Raw genomic sequence first — 15590 nt, forward strand, 5'->3', positions numbered from 1 at the left:
CCCTACTACTAAGAAAAGAATTGTGCCCCCTCCTAACCTTTCCATACCCCACACACCAAAACGGCCTCTTTAAATTTGAAATTCATAGTCACTACCTCACAAATTCTACCAACTCTTTAAACACTTAAAAAATATCTAAAATTTGAACTCCAACCTAATCTTAGCCAAATGATGCTTTCCCTACTACTAAGAAAAGAATTATCCTTATAGCAATATTCTTTAAGCTTTCTTTCCCTCTAGTTCCTACCTTTGTTTATAGCATTCTTCTAATCTTCTTGGTCCTAATCTTCTTGATCCTAATTTTCTCTTTACTCGCCAATTCTTCTACATCAAAATAAGGTGTTGAAGCCCATCGCAATCATCACTTATATTGTTCCACTCTATATCAATTTGATATCAAAGTCGATGTTCGTAAATCCTGTTATCCATAATGACTAAATTCACTTTAAAATGTGTTGTGATCATGGCTTCAACTCCTTATTTGTTCATCTTCTATGTGTAAGCCCAATACAAATTTTAGGGATCATAATGAATTTCCAAGAAATCACGTATTTTATAAGTCCAAAATCTAACCAACAAATAAACCCAAGACTGATCTATAATCCCTCTTTAACCAATTAAATAACATAAATCCCCTCTTTCTCAATTTTTACATGTCATATACCACCCAATCAAATTATTTACCCTCCAACACACCCACCTAAGTTTCACAAAAAAACACTTATATTTTTCTCTTAAAATTAAATTTCACAAAATCTTCATCCATATTCAATAATTTTTCACCAAAATTGTCTGTTAAATTTAAAATTCATAGCCACCACCTAGCAAATCCTACCAACTCCTTAAGCACTTAAAAATAACTAAAATTTGAACGTCAACCTAATCTTAGCCATAATAAAATTGTGCCCCCCTCCTAACCTTCTCATCCCCCACACACCAAAACTGCCTCTTTAAATTTGAAATTCATAGCCACCTCATAGCCACCACCTCACAAATCCTACCAACTCTTTAAACAGTTCAAAAATATCTAAAATTTGAACTCCAACCTAATCTTAGCCATAATGATTCTTTCTCTACTACTAAGAAAAAAATTCTCCTTATAGCAATATTCTTTAAGCTTTCTTTCCCTCTAATTCCTACCTTTGTTTAAGGCATTCTTCTAATCTTGTTGGTCCTAATCTTCTTGATCCTAATATTCTATTTACTCCCCAATTCTTCTACATCAAAATAAGGCGTTGAAGCCCATCGCAATCATCACTTAAATTGTTCCATTGTATATCAATTTGATATCAAAGTCGATGTTCGTAAATCCTGTTCTCCATAATGACTAATTTCACTTTAAAATGTGTTATGATCATCGCTTCAACTCCTTATTTCCTCATCTTCTATGTGCAAGCCCCATACAAATTTGAGGGATCATAATGAATTTCCAAGAAATCAAACTGATCTCATAAGTTTAAAATCTAATCAACAAATAAACCAAAGACTAATTTATAATCCCTCTTCAACCAACTACAAAACATAAATCCCCTCTTTCTCAATTTTTACATGTCATATTCCACCCAATCAAATTGTTTACCCTCCAACACACCCACCTAATTTTCACAAAAAACACTTTTATTTTCCTCTTAAATTTGAATTTCACAAAACCTTCATCCATATTCATTAAATTTTCTCCAAAATTGCCTCTTTACATTTAAAATTCATAGCCACCACCAAACAAATCCTACTAACTCCTTGAACACTTAAAAATAACTAAAATTTTAACTTCAACCTAATCTTAGTCATAATGACTCTTTCCGTTCCCTACTACTAAGAAAAGAATTGTGCCCCCCTCCTAACCTTCCCATCCCCCACACATCAAAACTCCCTCTTTAAATTTAAAATTCATAACCACCACCTAACAAATCCTACCAACTCTTTAAACACTTCAAAAAATATCTAAAATTTGAACTCCAACCTAATCTTTGCCATAATGATTCTCCCTACTACTAAAAAAAGATTTGCGCCTACCAACCCTTTAAACACTTCAAAAAGAAATGGACTTTTTTTAAGCATCTCAACCAGTAAAAAGATACAATTTAAACAATGATGTGGGATCAATAAAGAAACAAAAAAATAAGGCGTAACGTTTCATGTCACAATCCAATCGACAGCTTACGTAGCAAACTCTACCCTACGCCCTTACCGCCCCAAAAATCCACCGACAGATGCTGCAATATAGTATTGATATTGACTGAAATAAAGAAAACTAAACCAACGTCTAAAAGTAACTATAGGAACAAAGACGAAGTAGCTTCAAAAACTAATACAGCTTACCCAAGAAGGATCAAGAATGTCAATTGCATAAAGCCCGTAATCATCTTCGGGAACTACAACATCAATATCCGGATTAAGCGTCTCCGTGTAACCTGCCCTAGGCCAAGAAAGTAATCATCAATTGAAAGCCCTGGTTTTAACAAGTAACGCCAATAACTAAAGAGAAACTCGCCTGTCTTCTTGTTGTAGATAGACCAGAGGCACTTCTTGAACTCGTAATTTGAAAATAGAATCCGCACCCAAACTCGAAGAAGGGATCCGTTCTTCTTCTGCCTCGAGTTCAAGATGGAACCCCCAATGCCGGAAACAAGAAGCACGGGTTCCCTGTCGGCTTCGTTAGATCCATCCCGTAGGCGGCGGTGACGACCAAAAGAAGGCAATCCAAGTCCACAATCCCCGAACATCGCCGCCCTGGAAACTGATCGGCCGGAGCAGTAGCAGTAGCGTTTGTGTAAGAGGTAGAGGACGAGGAGAAAAGCGAAATTGGGAGGGCATCGCACGGTTTATAAGGAATCGATGCTACCACTGCCAAAAATGAGATAAATGAGGTTTGTTAGCTTCGGATTTCTGTGAGGATTCTACAAAGCAGTCCCTGTCCCCTCCAAAGTCAGAGAAGAAGATGAAGCGGGAAAGGTGTAGTGCGGAGCATGATACCGCGACACTACTAGAAATTTCGGAAAATATTCTCACAAAATTTTTATTTTTTGGAAAAAGATATTCACACAAATTGCAACTAAAATGAAATTTATATTTCAATTATTTTATTTTAGAAGTATATTTATAGATCAATTTAAATAATTTTTTGTGCTATATATATTTAGGGCTGTCAAAACCGCTCATTATTCGCCAACAACTCTTGTTCGGCTCGTGAAGAAGTTCGTGTTCGGTTTGTGAAGAAACTCGAGTTCGGCTCGTTCCCTAAGTTAATGAGTCCAACACGAACAAAAATTTGTTCGTTCGTGTTCAGCTCGTTTTGGCTGAAAATGCTACTCATCAATTATATAGAAATATTTATTGATGGTATTTTTAAAAATTTTAATTCACTACAAGGCTACGAAGATTTTTAATCAATTAAAAGTATTAATTAAGAAAATAGAATAAAAAATATTAAATTAGATTCAAATGATGTTTTAATATAAATAATAATTTCTAAATATTGTCCCAACCCTTAACATCTTATGGCTTCATGATTAGGGTTGTCAAAACAATTATTTGTTTGTGAAAAACTCATGGATTATGACGCACTAAGCAAACGGGTCGAACATGAGCACACTTTTTGAGCTCGAAATATAAACGAGCCGAACACGAGCTGAATCTGGGCTCGCTCGTGTTTGGCTCGTTTATACCCCTATATACATTTATATATGTCAAAATTAAATTAGTGAGAATTTGATAAAAATGTTAAAAAATGAGTTTGAGCTTTTATCATGATATTTTATATTCGAGTAAAAATTTAAAAAATTGATGAAAGAGAATGTTTGATTTGTAAATTATAATATTTCATGTGTTCTATATATAATTGCCTATTTTAAGAACAATAACAAATTACTGTTCATTCACTATATTTTGTTTATCTAAAGCAGTTTTAATGAATATGAAATTCGTTCCAATTAATGTTGAATTGAATAAATTTTCGACTCAACATATAAATAAATACATAAACTCAAGTGCGATAACATATATATGTCTTGAAAATTTGTAATTTACAAATCAGCCATCCTCCTCTATCCAATTTACAAATTCTCGCTCAAATATCAAAATTCATGGTAATATTCTAAATCATATTTTACATTTTTATCAAATTATCACTAGTTTGATTATGACACGCATAAATACATTGATTCGGTAGTTCAAAAAAATAGTCTAAATGCTTCATTTATAAATATTAATGTTTAGGGTGATATGCATGTAATTATCCCTTATGTTTTATGAGCTATAGGTAACTGATGTGATCTTTGAGAACAATGCAACTTTGATTACGTCTGTAGATGATCTGGTGAGTAGCTTTGGATGTTTGAACAACTCAGAGGCTTTCCTCATGATCTGGTGAGTAGCTTTGGATGTTTGAACAACTTTAATGTCTAAATACATGGGCGGCTTTCATTAATGTTGGAGCCAAGTAAATGATTAGCCATGTTAAATTGTTGAAGATGATGGTTGAGTACCGAAATGGTAAAATGAAAAGCTTTGATGGCTTGAAACAATTAACAATTTTGTTGGCAGGTTCATCATATCTCTGGGAAACTTCAACTTTGTTACTAGTGGTGTAAACGAGCCAAACACGCCTAGGCTCAGCTCATGTTCAGCTCGTTTAAAAATATCACTGTTCGTGTCCAGTTTGTTTGTATTTAGAACACAAAAAGTGTGTTTGTGTTTGGTTTGTTTGTTTAGCCAGCGGAACAAGAGCTGTTCGCGAATAAAAAGTCATTTTGACAACCCTAATCACGCAGTCTTAGGATGTCTAGGGTTAGAGCAATATTTAAATATTATTATTTATATTAAAACATCATTTAAACCTAACTTAATAATTTTTATTCTATTTTTTTAATTAATAATTTTATTTGATTATAAATGTTGTAGCCTTGTAGTTAATTGAATTTATTAAAAATACTACGAGCCAAAACGCGTTGAACACGAATGAACAAATATTTGCTCTTGTTCGGCTTATTTATATATCAAGCACAAAAAAATATTCATATTCAGCTCGTTAACTTAGCAAACAAGTCGAACACAAGCCTCGTAACGAGCCCAACAGGTATTGTTCGCGAACAACTAACCATTTTGACAGCCATATTTGTTACAATTTTATTTAATTGCTCGGTAGCTTGCTTGAACTCAATTCATAAAAGAATTGAGACTTCATTAAATTGGTACAAGCGACATTGGATATATATTAATTTTCTTTTTTTTTTTTCTTGAAGATATCATAATAAATGTAATAAATAAACTTTATAATCTTTATTCAATCACTTATGAGTTGGTGTATTGATTGTGGTGATTGGGTGATTTTTAACATTAATGATGGAAAAACATATAAATATTGACCCAAATGAGCCTATTTTTAAGTCATTTCCTTTCTTATTCTCTTTATTCACTAACTTCTTTGCCATGTAATGTCTTCCTTAGCAAATATGGAGTGCTTAGATGAACTTGAACCGACAACTACTCGAGTCAAAAACTTATTTCTTATTTTCTTACAAAAGATTTTTGGAGAAAATTATTCAGAAAATGATACATATCAAAACACATTATTATAGCAATTATCTTGAAAAAAAATAAAGTATGAACTTGTCGAGACAAGGATGATGTCAGATTTGGGACTTTGATTGATTATGCAACTTTTCTTAATCATTCTATATTTAAGATAACAACTCATGATTTCACGAAATGGAGGACTTTTTTTGAGAAAGATGTGCATGTTGCGAGGTAAGGCTATCATTGGATTTACTATAAATGAACTGTTAAATACATCTTGAGAGGATAGTACTGAAGTGAAATCTGCTCACTAGGTGTTTCTTTGTGGTTTATCATCATATTTTTCTTATTTATCTTTACAAAGTTGTTATATGAATGGGTCTTAAAGCAATGATATTCATAAGAATTGTCTTATCATGAATTTATTTATTAAGTGATCAATTTTTAAAATTCGACCCACTTCTGATGTTACTTTTAATAATGAATTCACTAAAAATTGTTCCAAGCACTTTTAGTAAAAAGGAACTTTGGGGTTCCTAAAGAACTTGGTTATCAAAATTTTTGTGCCCGAGACCGTATAAGTTTGGGAACTTGATAATATGACTACATAATCAACTAAAGTTGATGTAGCAGGTGAGAAAATGTCTCAAGCTTTTCTTAAACATAGTCATTTAATGTGAACTAAATGCGGCAAAACATTGGCGACTCATGCAAGTATACATTTTATATTAGTATTACCTAGAATAGTGTTCTAAGTATGGATCCTACAGGGAATGCGCTAAATCCCAATTAAAAAAATTTCTTGCTTACTATTGTCGTTCCTAGCTTGAACTGTTCAAATTCTCAAAGTTCAATAAAGTTTCTATCATAAATCTTTTTTAAAAGCAAGACTACCTTAGAAAGCATAAAAAAGTTTTTAAAGAGATTCATGATTCGAAAGATTTTTTACCTTGCATTGGTCTAGTGGTGAATAAAAGTGAGGAAATGATCAAAGCCCGGTGTCAATCAGGAGCTAACTCTTTCTTTCCCTTTTCAGGAAGTCAATGAACTATTGTTTACCGCGGGTTTAGTTCCTTAAATCTGATGATCAGCCCAAGCAAAAAATATATCTCTATTGATTGATTAAACTCAAATGCTATATCTCTATTCCAATGAGTTTATATGGTTAACCCTTTTCGCTCTACTTATTATTCTCTTGGATATCAGAGTTCACGACCATGTGGAATGAAAGTTAAGATTAAAGGTTAAAACAACATATTTAAGAGAGTTTAAATACTAATCATAAGGAAAATCTCATTTTTATCCTACCACTTTTCCAATCCAAAAAAGAAACAAAGGAAATTACTCACTGCCCATCGTAAACTCAACAAAACAAACTTTGATTTAAGAAAATAAATCATACACCAAGTCTTACACAAAATTCCAAGAAATAACTCAAATTGAAGTGTACTTAACGCCTGTTCTATCAAAGCAGAAACGTTGAAATGAAAACAAGCAATGTTTACACTATTTAATTCTCTCGACACTTCATTTCTTCTCTTCAAAACAATTTGTAAAGACTTCCTTAGTCTTCTTCTTCAGAGTTCTACTCTCAAAAATGGCCGAAAAGACCACTCTTACTTTGTTCTCAACATTTTTATGCTTCTCCCAACAAAAAGAAGCGTCCCAAGTGCAAGATCATGAATTTGCAAAAAATAATGCTTAGCCACTAGTTGCACGTCGCCTAGGCGCAAGGCACCAATTCTGGATCTAGGGTATCAAGCACCTAGCCACCGAGGTGTGGCACCTACTCGCTACAGTCACAGTGCTTAGGTGTCAAACGAGTGTTGCCTACTTGCTACAGTCATGGCGCCTACTCTTCGGGGGCTCTATTTGTTCCAAGCACTTTTAGTAAAAAGGAACTTTGGGGTTCCTAAAGAACTTGGTTATCAAAATTTTTGTGCCCGAGACCGTATAAGTTTGGGAACTTGATAATATGACTACATAATCAACTAAAGTTGATGTAGCAGGTGAGAAAATGTCTCAAGCTTTTCTTAAACATAGTCATTTAATGTGAACTAAATGCGGCAAAACATTGGCGACTCATGCAAGTATACATTTTATATTAGTATTACCTAGAATAGTGTTCTAAGTATGGATCCTACAGGGAATGCGCTAAATCCCAATTAAAAAAATTTCTTGCTTACTATTGTCGTTCCTAGCTTGAACTGTTCAAATTCTCAAAGTTCAATAAAGTTTCTATCATAAATCTTTTTTAAAAGCAAGACTACCTTAGAAAGCATAAAAAAGTTTTTAAAGAGATTCATGATTCGAAAGATTTTTTACCTTGCATTGGTCTAGTGGTGAATAAAATTGAGGAAATGATCAAAGCCCGGTGTCAATCAGGAGCTAACTCTTTCTTGCCTTTTTCAGGAAGTCATAGAACTATTGTTTACCACGGGTTTAGTTCCTTAAATTCGATGATCAGCCCAAGCAAATAATATCTCTCTATTGATTGATTAAACTCAAATGCAATATCTCTATTCCAATAAGTTTATATGGTTAACCCTTTTCCCTCTACTAATTATTCTTTTGGATATCAGAATTCACGACCTTGTGGAATGAAAGTTAAGTTTAAAGGTTAAAACAACATATTTAAGAGAGTTTAAATACTAATCATAAAGAAAATCTCATTTCTATCCTACCACTTTTCCAATCCAAAAAAGAAACAAAGGAAATTGCTCACTGGCCATCGTAAACTCAACAAAACAAACTTTGAATTAAGAAAATAAATCATGCACCAAGTCTTACACAAAAATCCAAGAAATAACTCAAATTAAAGTGTACTTATCGCCTTTTCTATCAAAGCAAAAACATTGAAATGAAAACAAGCAATGTTTACACTATTTAATTCTCTCGACACTTCCTTTCTTCTCTTCAAAACAATTTGTAAAGAATTCCTTAGTCTTCTTCTTTACAGTTCTACTCTCAAAATGGCCGAAAAGACCACTCTTACTTTGTTCTCAACATTTATATGCTTCTCCCAATGAAAAGAAGAGTCCCAAGCGCAAGATCATCAATTTGCAAAAAACAATGCTTAGCTACTGGTTGCACGTCGCCTAGGCACAAGGCACCAATTCTGGATCTAGGGTATCGAGCACCTAGCCACCGAGGTGTGGCACCTACTCGCTACAGTCACAGTGCTTAGGTGTCAAACGAGTGTTGCCTACTTGCTACAGTCATGGCGCCTACTCTTCGGGTGCTCTATATTCTGGATAAAATATAGGAGTGGGCTAGCTTCAGAGCATCCATGGGCAGCGCCTAGGCGCCACCATGGCGATTCCCTCTTTCTCGTCGCTTTATTTTATATATAATCTAGAATTAGATCTAGAGCGAGGGCTCTTCAAGACCATTGTTGACCTCACTTTTCGTTGAGGTCTAGTTTCTTCCTTAGAAGCCTAGGAACTAGCCATAGGACTTTCCTTTTGGATATTCTAGAGAACTAGTGATGGCACCCTCATCTTTAGAAATTTTAAACTCTTTTATGCTCATCTTGAAGTTCCACATGTTGGTTCTATCCTCTAGCACTTAGTAGGTGGAACCAATATAGGGGAGCTCAAGAGGAGTCCTCATAGGACTGTTTGGCCTTAAGGTTAGCCCTGGGTGGAGTGGTCTTGGTCAAGTCTTGCACACACACACTTGCACCTGCACTCACAAACTAAATCCTAACCCAGACTTGCCTAGCTTGATCCCTTACTCTATTGGAAACTCATGTGGATGGTCCCCTAAACTATTAGCCTTGGGCTATGGTTCTAAGACCAGCACATGGAGGATCCATAATGGGAGTTCCCTTGGTCTCATGGCTCAATATGGTGAACTCATGATTAACATTCTCAATTAATCTCAATTTTACCAAATTCCCAATTTTGACATTTTTTAGTTAGATCTTTGAAAAGTCCTATCCATTGAAATTCTTGAAGATAATATTTTCTGATCTAAATTGAGAATTTTCTTAGGTGACCTCGGTCATTTGAGATGTAATTGACTATAGGGGCTTGCCTTTATAGGGAGCTTAAAGAACCCAGGTAATATAACCTAATCCTCCATATTAGATAGGGGAACTTGTAGGCTTATATAAATGGTTTGCATACCAAACAGATGTCATAATCTCTATAGTTTATTTAATCGAACCTCATAGATAAGTGATATGTCTATTCCTCAGGATAGATATGTCATTTTTAGTGTTGTGCTCGTTTATCCAAACTATTATCTATATGAGATCAGTTTGGTCTTGTATGTTCAAAATTACAACATTACTCTTCAAAATTAAAATATTATTTTTCTAAAAATAAAATTTACATGTATATTAAATTAAGTCAAAGTGAACAGCCTTTAGCGGCCGAAAATTTCTGGCGACTCCGCTGGGGAGTTGGCTCTACTCTCCATTATGATCAGAAAGAATTGTCTTCACACATCGGTAATGTGTCAATGTCCCTCATGGATGAGATTATCCTTCTTCCATTGACATGCTTTGTGCATTTCTTTCTCGGGCAAGTATGGTCAACTCTTTTGGATTCTAGAACCATCAATTTAATCACCTTTAAACTAAGAGATTCAGAAGTCTTTTAGGACTTTATATTTTGAGGTGTGTTGGTGGACTACTTCCGTCTGGGTGATGTTCGTTGTGAAGTTGGTCTTGCACTGGGTCCTAAACTTTGTCGTTTCTTCGTATCTTTCGGGTTTGGTTTGTTATTCTGCAAATCAAGCCAAGTTGTTATGTATCTTAGCCCTTGTATAGTTTGTTAATTGAAACTCTTTAATGTTATAATCATAAATAAACAATAAATTTGAAAACTTAAATAAGTAAGGACATGCCTAGTCTACAGAATGAACTTTTTCAATTTTAGTGTTCGCACTAAAATTACAAAGTGATGGCTGATACTAATCGTCAGAGCTTTTTCTTTGAAGCAGCTACGTTAGAATTCTCAACTCTTACCTTCTCCTGCAACTTGCCAACCAGCCATCATGCCCGCAACGTTGCCCCCAAGATCAAGTTTGGCGCCGGATTTGACAAACTTGAGGTTGTGCTTGGAAAATCCCTATTTGTCTTCATGAAGGTTGCCACCCTGGAAGTACAAGAATAGTTTGTTGAGTTCAACTTGAAATGCCCCCAAGATTTCCCTTCTTGCAAGAAGGCGAAGATTGCCACCACCCTGACATCCATTCAGTCTATCGTTTCTGTGCTCGTTTACTCGAGAGTAGTTACACCGACTATTGCCAGGTTCACTGTTATAGTGCTTGTAGTATCGTCTGTCAAGGGAAAGGAAAATGATGATATGATTGTAGAAGATTCGGTTGATAGATTTACAACCCCATCGTCAGAATTTGAGATTGGTTCCAGTTCAAAAACTATGCCATTAACCAGGTCACAAAGAAGAAACCATAGCCGAAGGGTTCAGAGGACTGTCAACGCCCATGTTACAGAAATAACATCTATTGATGAGATTCCTCACCAGGAGGAACTAAGACTACCTGATACCTCTCCTCTCCTTCGAGGGAGTAGATTTCATCCATTGATAGATACCACCAAATATGAGAGCATTCATAGGATTTTTATGCTCTGCCATTACCCCATGGTCATTGTGAGGAAAGAGAGAAGCTCACTCCTATCACCATATTCCATACAATATTCGAAAGATTGGCTGCTAAGGAGGGGTGTTCAATCGTTGAGTTACTTAAGCAGGTAGGATGCGCAATATCACCTGAGATGAAGAAAGAGATTTTAAAAGATGTTAGATCTGCTCGTCAGTCCCAGAGATCAGTTGAGGTTCCGTCAACTCATATTCCTATCAGATTCTGCCTAGGAATTCGAGTCAGCACCGTTTCCGATACTATTGATGTTGCTCCAGGGCATGTAGGGCATCAACCGATCAAGTCACGTTTGGTCAAAGAATACTACCTGTTGTTGTTCATAAAGATGTTCTGAAGAAAGAAAAGGGAAAGAAGTCACCCGATGATATACTTGGTCCGCACCGTGGGGAGCATGCCTCGTTTTGACGTATTGATGCCTCTGCCGAGATGCTCCGTCTCAAGGCATCTCCGTCAAAGAAGAAGGTATGGATCCCCAAGGTTGTCACACTAGCCATTTGATGAGCTCGCAGGTTGAGTTTTTGGAATGAAGCAAGGGTTCGAAGTATCAAATGTTGTTGCAGCTATTGCTACCAAGTCTGATGTGTAGAGGGAGGATGCTCAGAAGAGTCCTTCGGATCTCAAGATAATTTAGGAAAAGATTATTGAAGAAAAATTTGAAAAGCTTAGAGCTGAGATTTTCTAGTTGGTCAGAGAACGTGGGCTAATTTTCGATGATGAAGATTTCAACTTTAATGATTTTCTCGATGAGGATTTTATGGATATTAATGTCATCAAGACTAAAGCCGCTTCATTCACGCGCGAAGCCTAGCCACTTATCGAAACGAACGTCGTAGATGACTTGCATAGGGATATTTTGTTAAGAGACGAGCAGATTATCCAGATGGAGAAAATAATGGAAGAGATGGTCGCTACTCTGACTGTCATGGCTACATTGCATGGACAATCCAAGTAAAAATTGTTAGCTTCTCTAGAGGTCAATTAGCCAGAGATTTTTTACATTACAAACGAAAGGAGAGAAGTTGTCTCCACCAACAGAGACAATCAACAGAAGAAAGATTCCCCCCATAGTGTAATACCAGAGAAGGACATTAAGCAGATAGTCAATCAACAAGTTTGAGAGACCTTAGCCCAGTCTAAGGGTGGTGAGTCAATTTCAAAGGGTAGACCTTACCCGGAGGAGTTCGAACCCTACCCCAAATGCTTGGTGTCACCAAATTTCAAGATGTTCAATGGGACCGAAAGTACCAGACAACATATAGCCCATTTTCGAGCCATTTGTTGTTATACCAGAGGTAATGAAGCATTGCTTTTCCGTCAGTTTGTCAGCATCTTATTAGGGATTACATTTGATTGATATGTCGAGCTACCCAACAGATTAATGAAAATGTTTGGCAAGTTGGAGAAGTTGTTCATGAAAAGATTTGTTGGAGTGCAGTACCATATTACGGTAGAAGATCTCGTGGTTGAGTGGCAGAAGCCCAACGAAACCTTAGTGGATTACATCTTGAGGTGGAGAAACTTAACCATGAAATGTGAACCTCAGCTACAAGAATAACATGCAATTAAGATTCTACTCAAGAGCATACATAGATTAGTGGTTTTCATGCTTAAGTGACTCACAATCAAGTCATTTGAAAAGTTACTCAGCAAGGCTAGTAGCTTGTAGGAGGAAGTTAAGCATATGGAATCCCAGTAAAAGACCGAGAAGTCCAGAACAACCAAGATATTTGAGAATAAGTCTGGGACATTGGAGACAATTGATAAGGGAAAGCAGCCAATAAATATTTTAGTTAAGTAGTCCCATTAGAGTCACCAATAGTCTTCATAGCATAGCCAGCCTCAACAGCAGCCTGCTCAGCAGTCTGGTCAGTTCAGCCAGCAGCAATAGAGGACTTAGAGGACAAATGGAAAATCGAGTCTGACAATCGAAGAGTGGATGACGAGAACATACTCTTTAAAAGATGAAGCCATGCCAAAGATGTTCAAGAGTTTGATAAAGAGGTCTGAGTTCAGACTGCCTGAGCTAAAGAAGCCAAATGAAGTTGATAAGAAAGACCATTCCAACTATTTCCCTTACCATAGGCTACTTGGACATACCATAGAGGGCTATTTTAATTTTAAGGATTGGCTCGAGAGGAATCTCAAAGAAGAAAATATAACAATTCTGAAAGAATATTTAAAATAACCTGAAAGAGGTTCTGTAAATATGATTTTAGCCGAGTCAATCACCCTGATAGAGCCATATTGAGAGGAAGGTGGATGGAGCAAAGTTTGGAGCAGATCATCTAAGAAGATACTCGACCAAATTTAGACCGCTTCAGCACAGACTGTCGTTCAGAGTCTACAGCCTGTCAAGCCCAAGTTGAAGATTTCACTAGAGAAGCCATCTCAGCCGGACGAGAAGAAGGACAAGATCATGAAGATCGATAGCACGAGGGGTGGGATAATGTCTGTCTCTATTAGATTGGTTGTCTTGGATTTGGGGGAGAAATTCTTCGAACACCTGACCATGTATGATTATCTCTTTTCCCCTCTGAGGTATTTTGAATAAAATGATTATGATTTCAGCTATGTTTTAACTGTCTCTAGTGATGACATAACTGACTGTGACCAATCTAACCCCTATCCAAATTCTCAAACTCATCCTTAAATCATACTTAAGTCCGATGAACAAGTCAACGAAAGTGAAGAAGATATTAATGCCACCGATTACGATAGTTCTGGGAGTAAGGAGCCAATCCTTGAGCTCCAAGGAGCACTGCTCACCATCAACTTGGACTCCTATGATATAGAAGAAATACCAGAAGTTTTGCCCACAACATCGGAAGAAGAAGAAGAGATTATAGAAAAAAAATCTAAGAAGTGGAAATGTATTAACGCCGAGAACGGCTCCAATCGACAAAGGAAAGTAAATAGTTACCCGCGAAGAGCCGCCTCCAGATTATAGATGAAATACCTATTCCAAGTAACATTGGAGCACATATAAAGTGGATTATGACGTACTAGCAAATTTTAGGAGGTTGTCAGTCAAACTAAGTATCTACGACGCTATAATCCTATCAAAAGAGATGAGAGATGCTTTGGTCATGACCCTACTTGATCCAGAAATTTGCTTAGCTCAGTTGGCTAGCACATACTCGGATAAAGTTTGTTCTTTAAAGGAACAACAGGGTGACTTTCATAGATGAAGACTTGTTGCTTCGTACTATCAATCATAAATTACTGCTCTACATTTCAGTCAACATCTATAGATTCGTGCTTTCTAAGGTTTTGGTAGATCTAGAACATTACATACGTTAGCCTACCTGGACATTGTTGCTCAGGAGCTAACTGCTGATAGGATGATACTAAGGGGATTCAATCAGAAAGGAGAAAGAGCACTTGGATCAATTATGCTACTAATGAAGATTGGAGAGCTAGTAACAACCATCAAGTTCCATATCATTGACACAAAGACCTCTTTCAATGCCTTGCTTGGTCGACCATCGTTGCACGAGCATAATATGGTTCCATCATCACTACACCAGTGTATCAAGTATTTTAAAGAAGGACAAGAACATTGCATCAATGTGTATTTACAACCATTCTCGGTTCATGAAGTAGGCATCCATGAAGACACCGCCTACTATGCCCCTCTGATGAAGACCAAATTTTCTCAAAAAGCCGTGACAAATAAGATTGAAGCTGTATAAGAATCACAAAGAATGGAACATTCAACTCCACTTCAATAATCCACTACCACTTCTTCACAAAGAGTTGGTAGAGGTTCTTTTAGGCCACGCATTTAAGAGCGAGGCCGGGGACATGGACGAGGAAGAACCAACATCATTGTTGAACAAATGAAGCCGACCATTAGCATTGATGTGAAAGAAAGTTCTGATGAAGAGATGATGACGATAAAATAGAAGAACCCACAGTTTGAAATTTCCTTGGAAGATGTAGAGAAAAGTCAATATGAGTCAATGTATGATCGAATCAACCACTACATACACACCATGACCCTTATTCTGATTCACCCTCAAAAGGTCAAGAGTTTAGAGGTCAAGGAAGTCTGGAATGTTGGTTTGAAATCGATTAAGTTCTATTATTCTTCTCCTACTAGTAGTTCTAAAATTCATGTAAATTTGGAAGAGGATGATTCTAATGAATTAATGGAATTACAATTTGGTTAATTTTCTCCTTGTGTACAAAAATTAATTCAACAAGGATATGTACCAAAGCAGATGCAAGAAGATAAATTACAACTCTGAGAAATTGTGGAATGTTAAAATTCGAACTCCCAATTCAAAAGAGGGTCTCATATTTGGTACTATAGGACCAGTCGATGACTCAAAATTTTGTATGGTTGTACTAATGAGTCGGAAGATGATTGCCTCAATGTAGAAAATGACTCTGAAGATCAGCCGATAGACGATGCTCCACCAGAATTTAGAGAAGAAATTAAA

The 15590-nt window shown here is 36.2% G+C and overlaps 1 protein-coding gene across 1 annotated transcript in view; it reads right to left on the reverse strand.

Annotated features, from left to right (window-relative positions):
- Positions 1 to 2819, reverse strand: part of LOC110019541 (phospholipase A(1) LCAT3) — a 78667-nt gene extending 75848 nt beyond the window's left edge. The window contains exons 1-2 of the mRNA XM_020717239.1: positions 2492 to 2819; positions 2320 to 2411 (exon numbers count right to left, since the gene is read on the reverse strand). Of these exons, the coding sequence (XP_020572898.1) occupies positions 2320 to 2411; positions 2492 to 2723 (324 nt within the window). The 5' untranslated portion in view covers positions 2724 to 2819. The remainder of the gene's footprint in view (positions 1 to 2319; positions 2412 to 2491) is intronic.
- Between the last annotated feature and the right edge of the window lie 12771 nt (positions 2820 to 15590).

The sequence above is a fragment of the Phalaenopsis equestris genome, unplaced genomic scaffold (genome assembly GCF_001263595.1).
Source record: "Phalaenopsis equestris unplaced genomic scaffold, ASM126359v1 Scaffold000061, whole genome shotgun sequence".
In the NCBI taxonomy this organism is placed as follows: domain Eukaryota; kingdom Viridiplantae; phylum Streptophyta; class Magnoliopsida; order Asparagales; family Orchidaceae; genus Phalaenopsis; species Phalaenopsis equestris.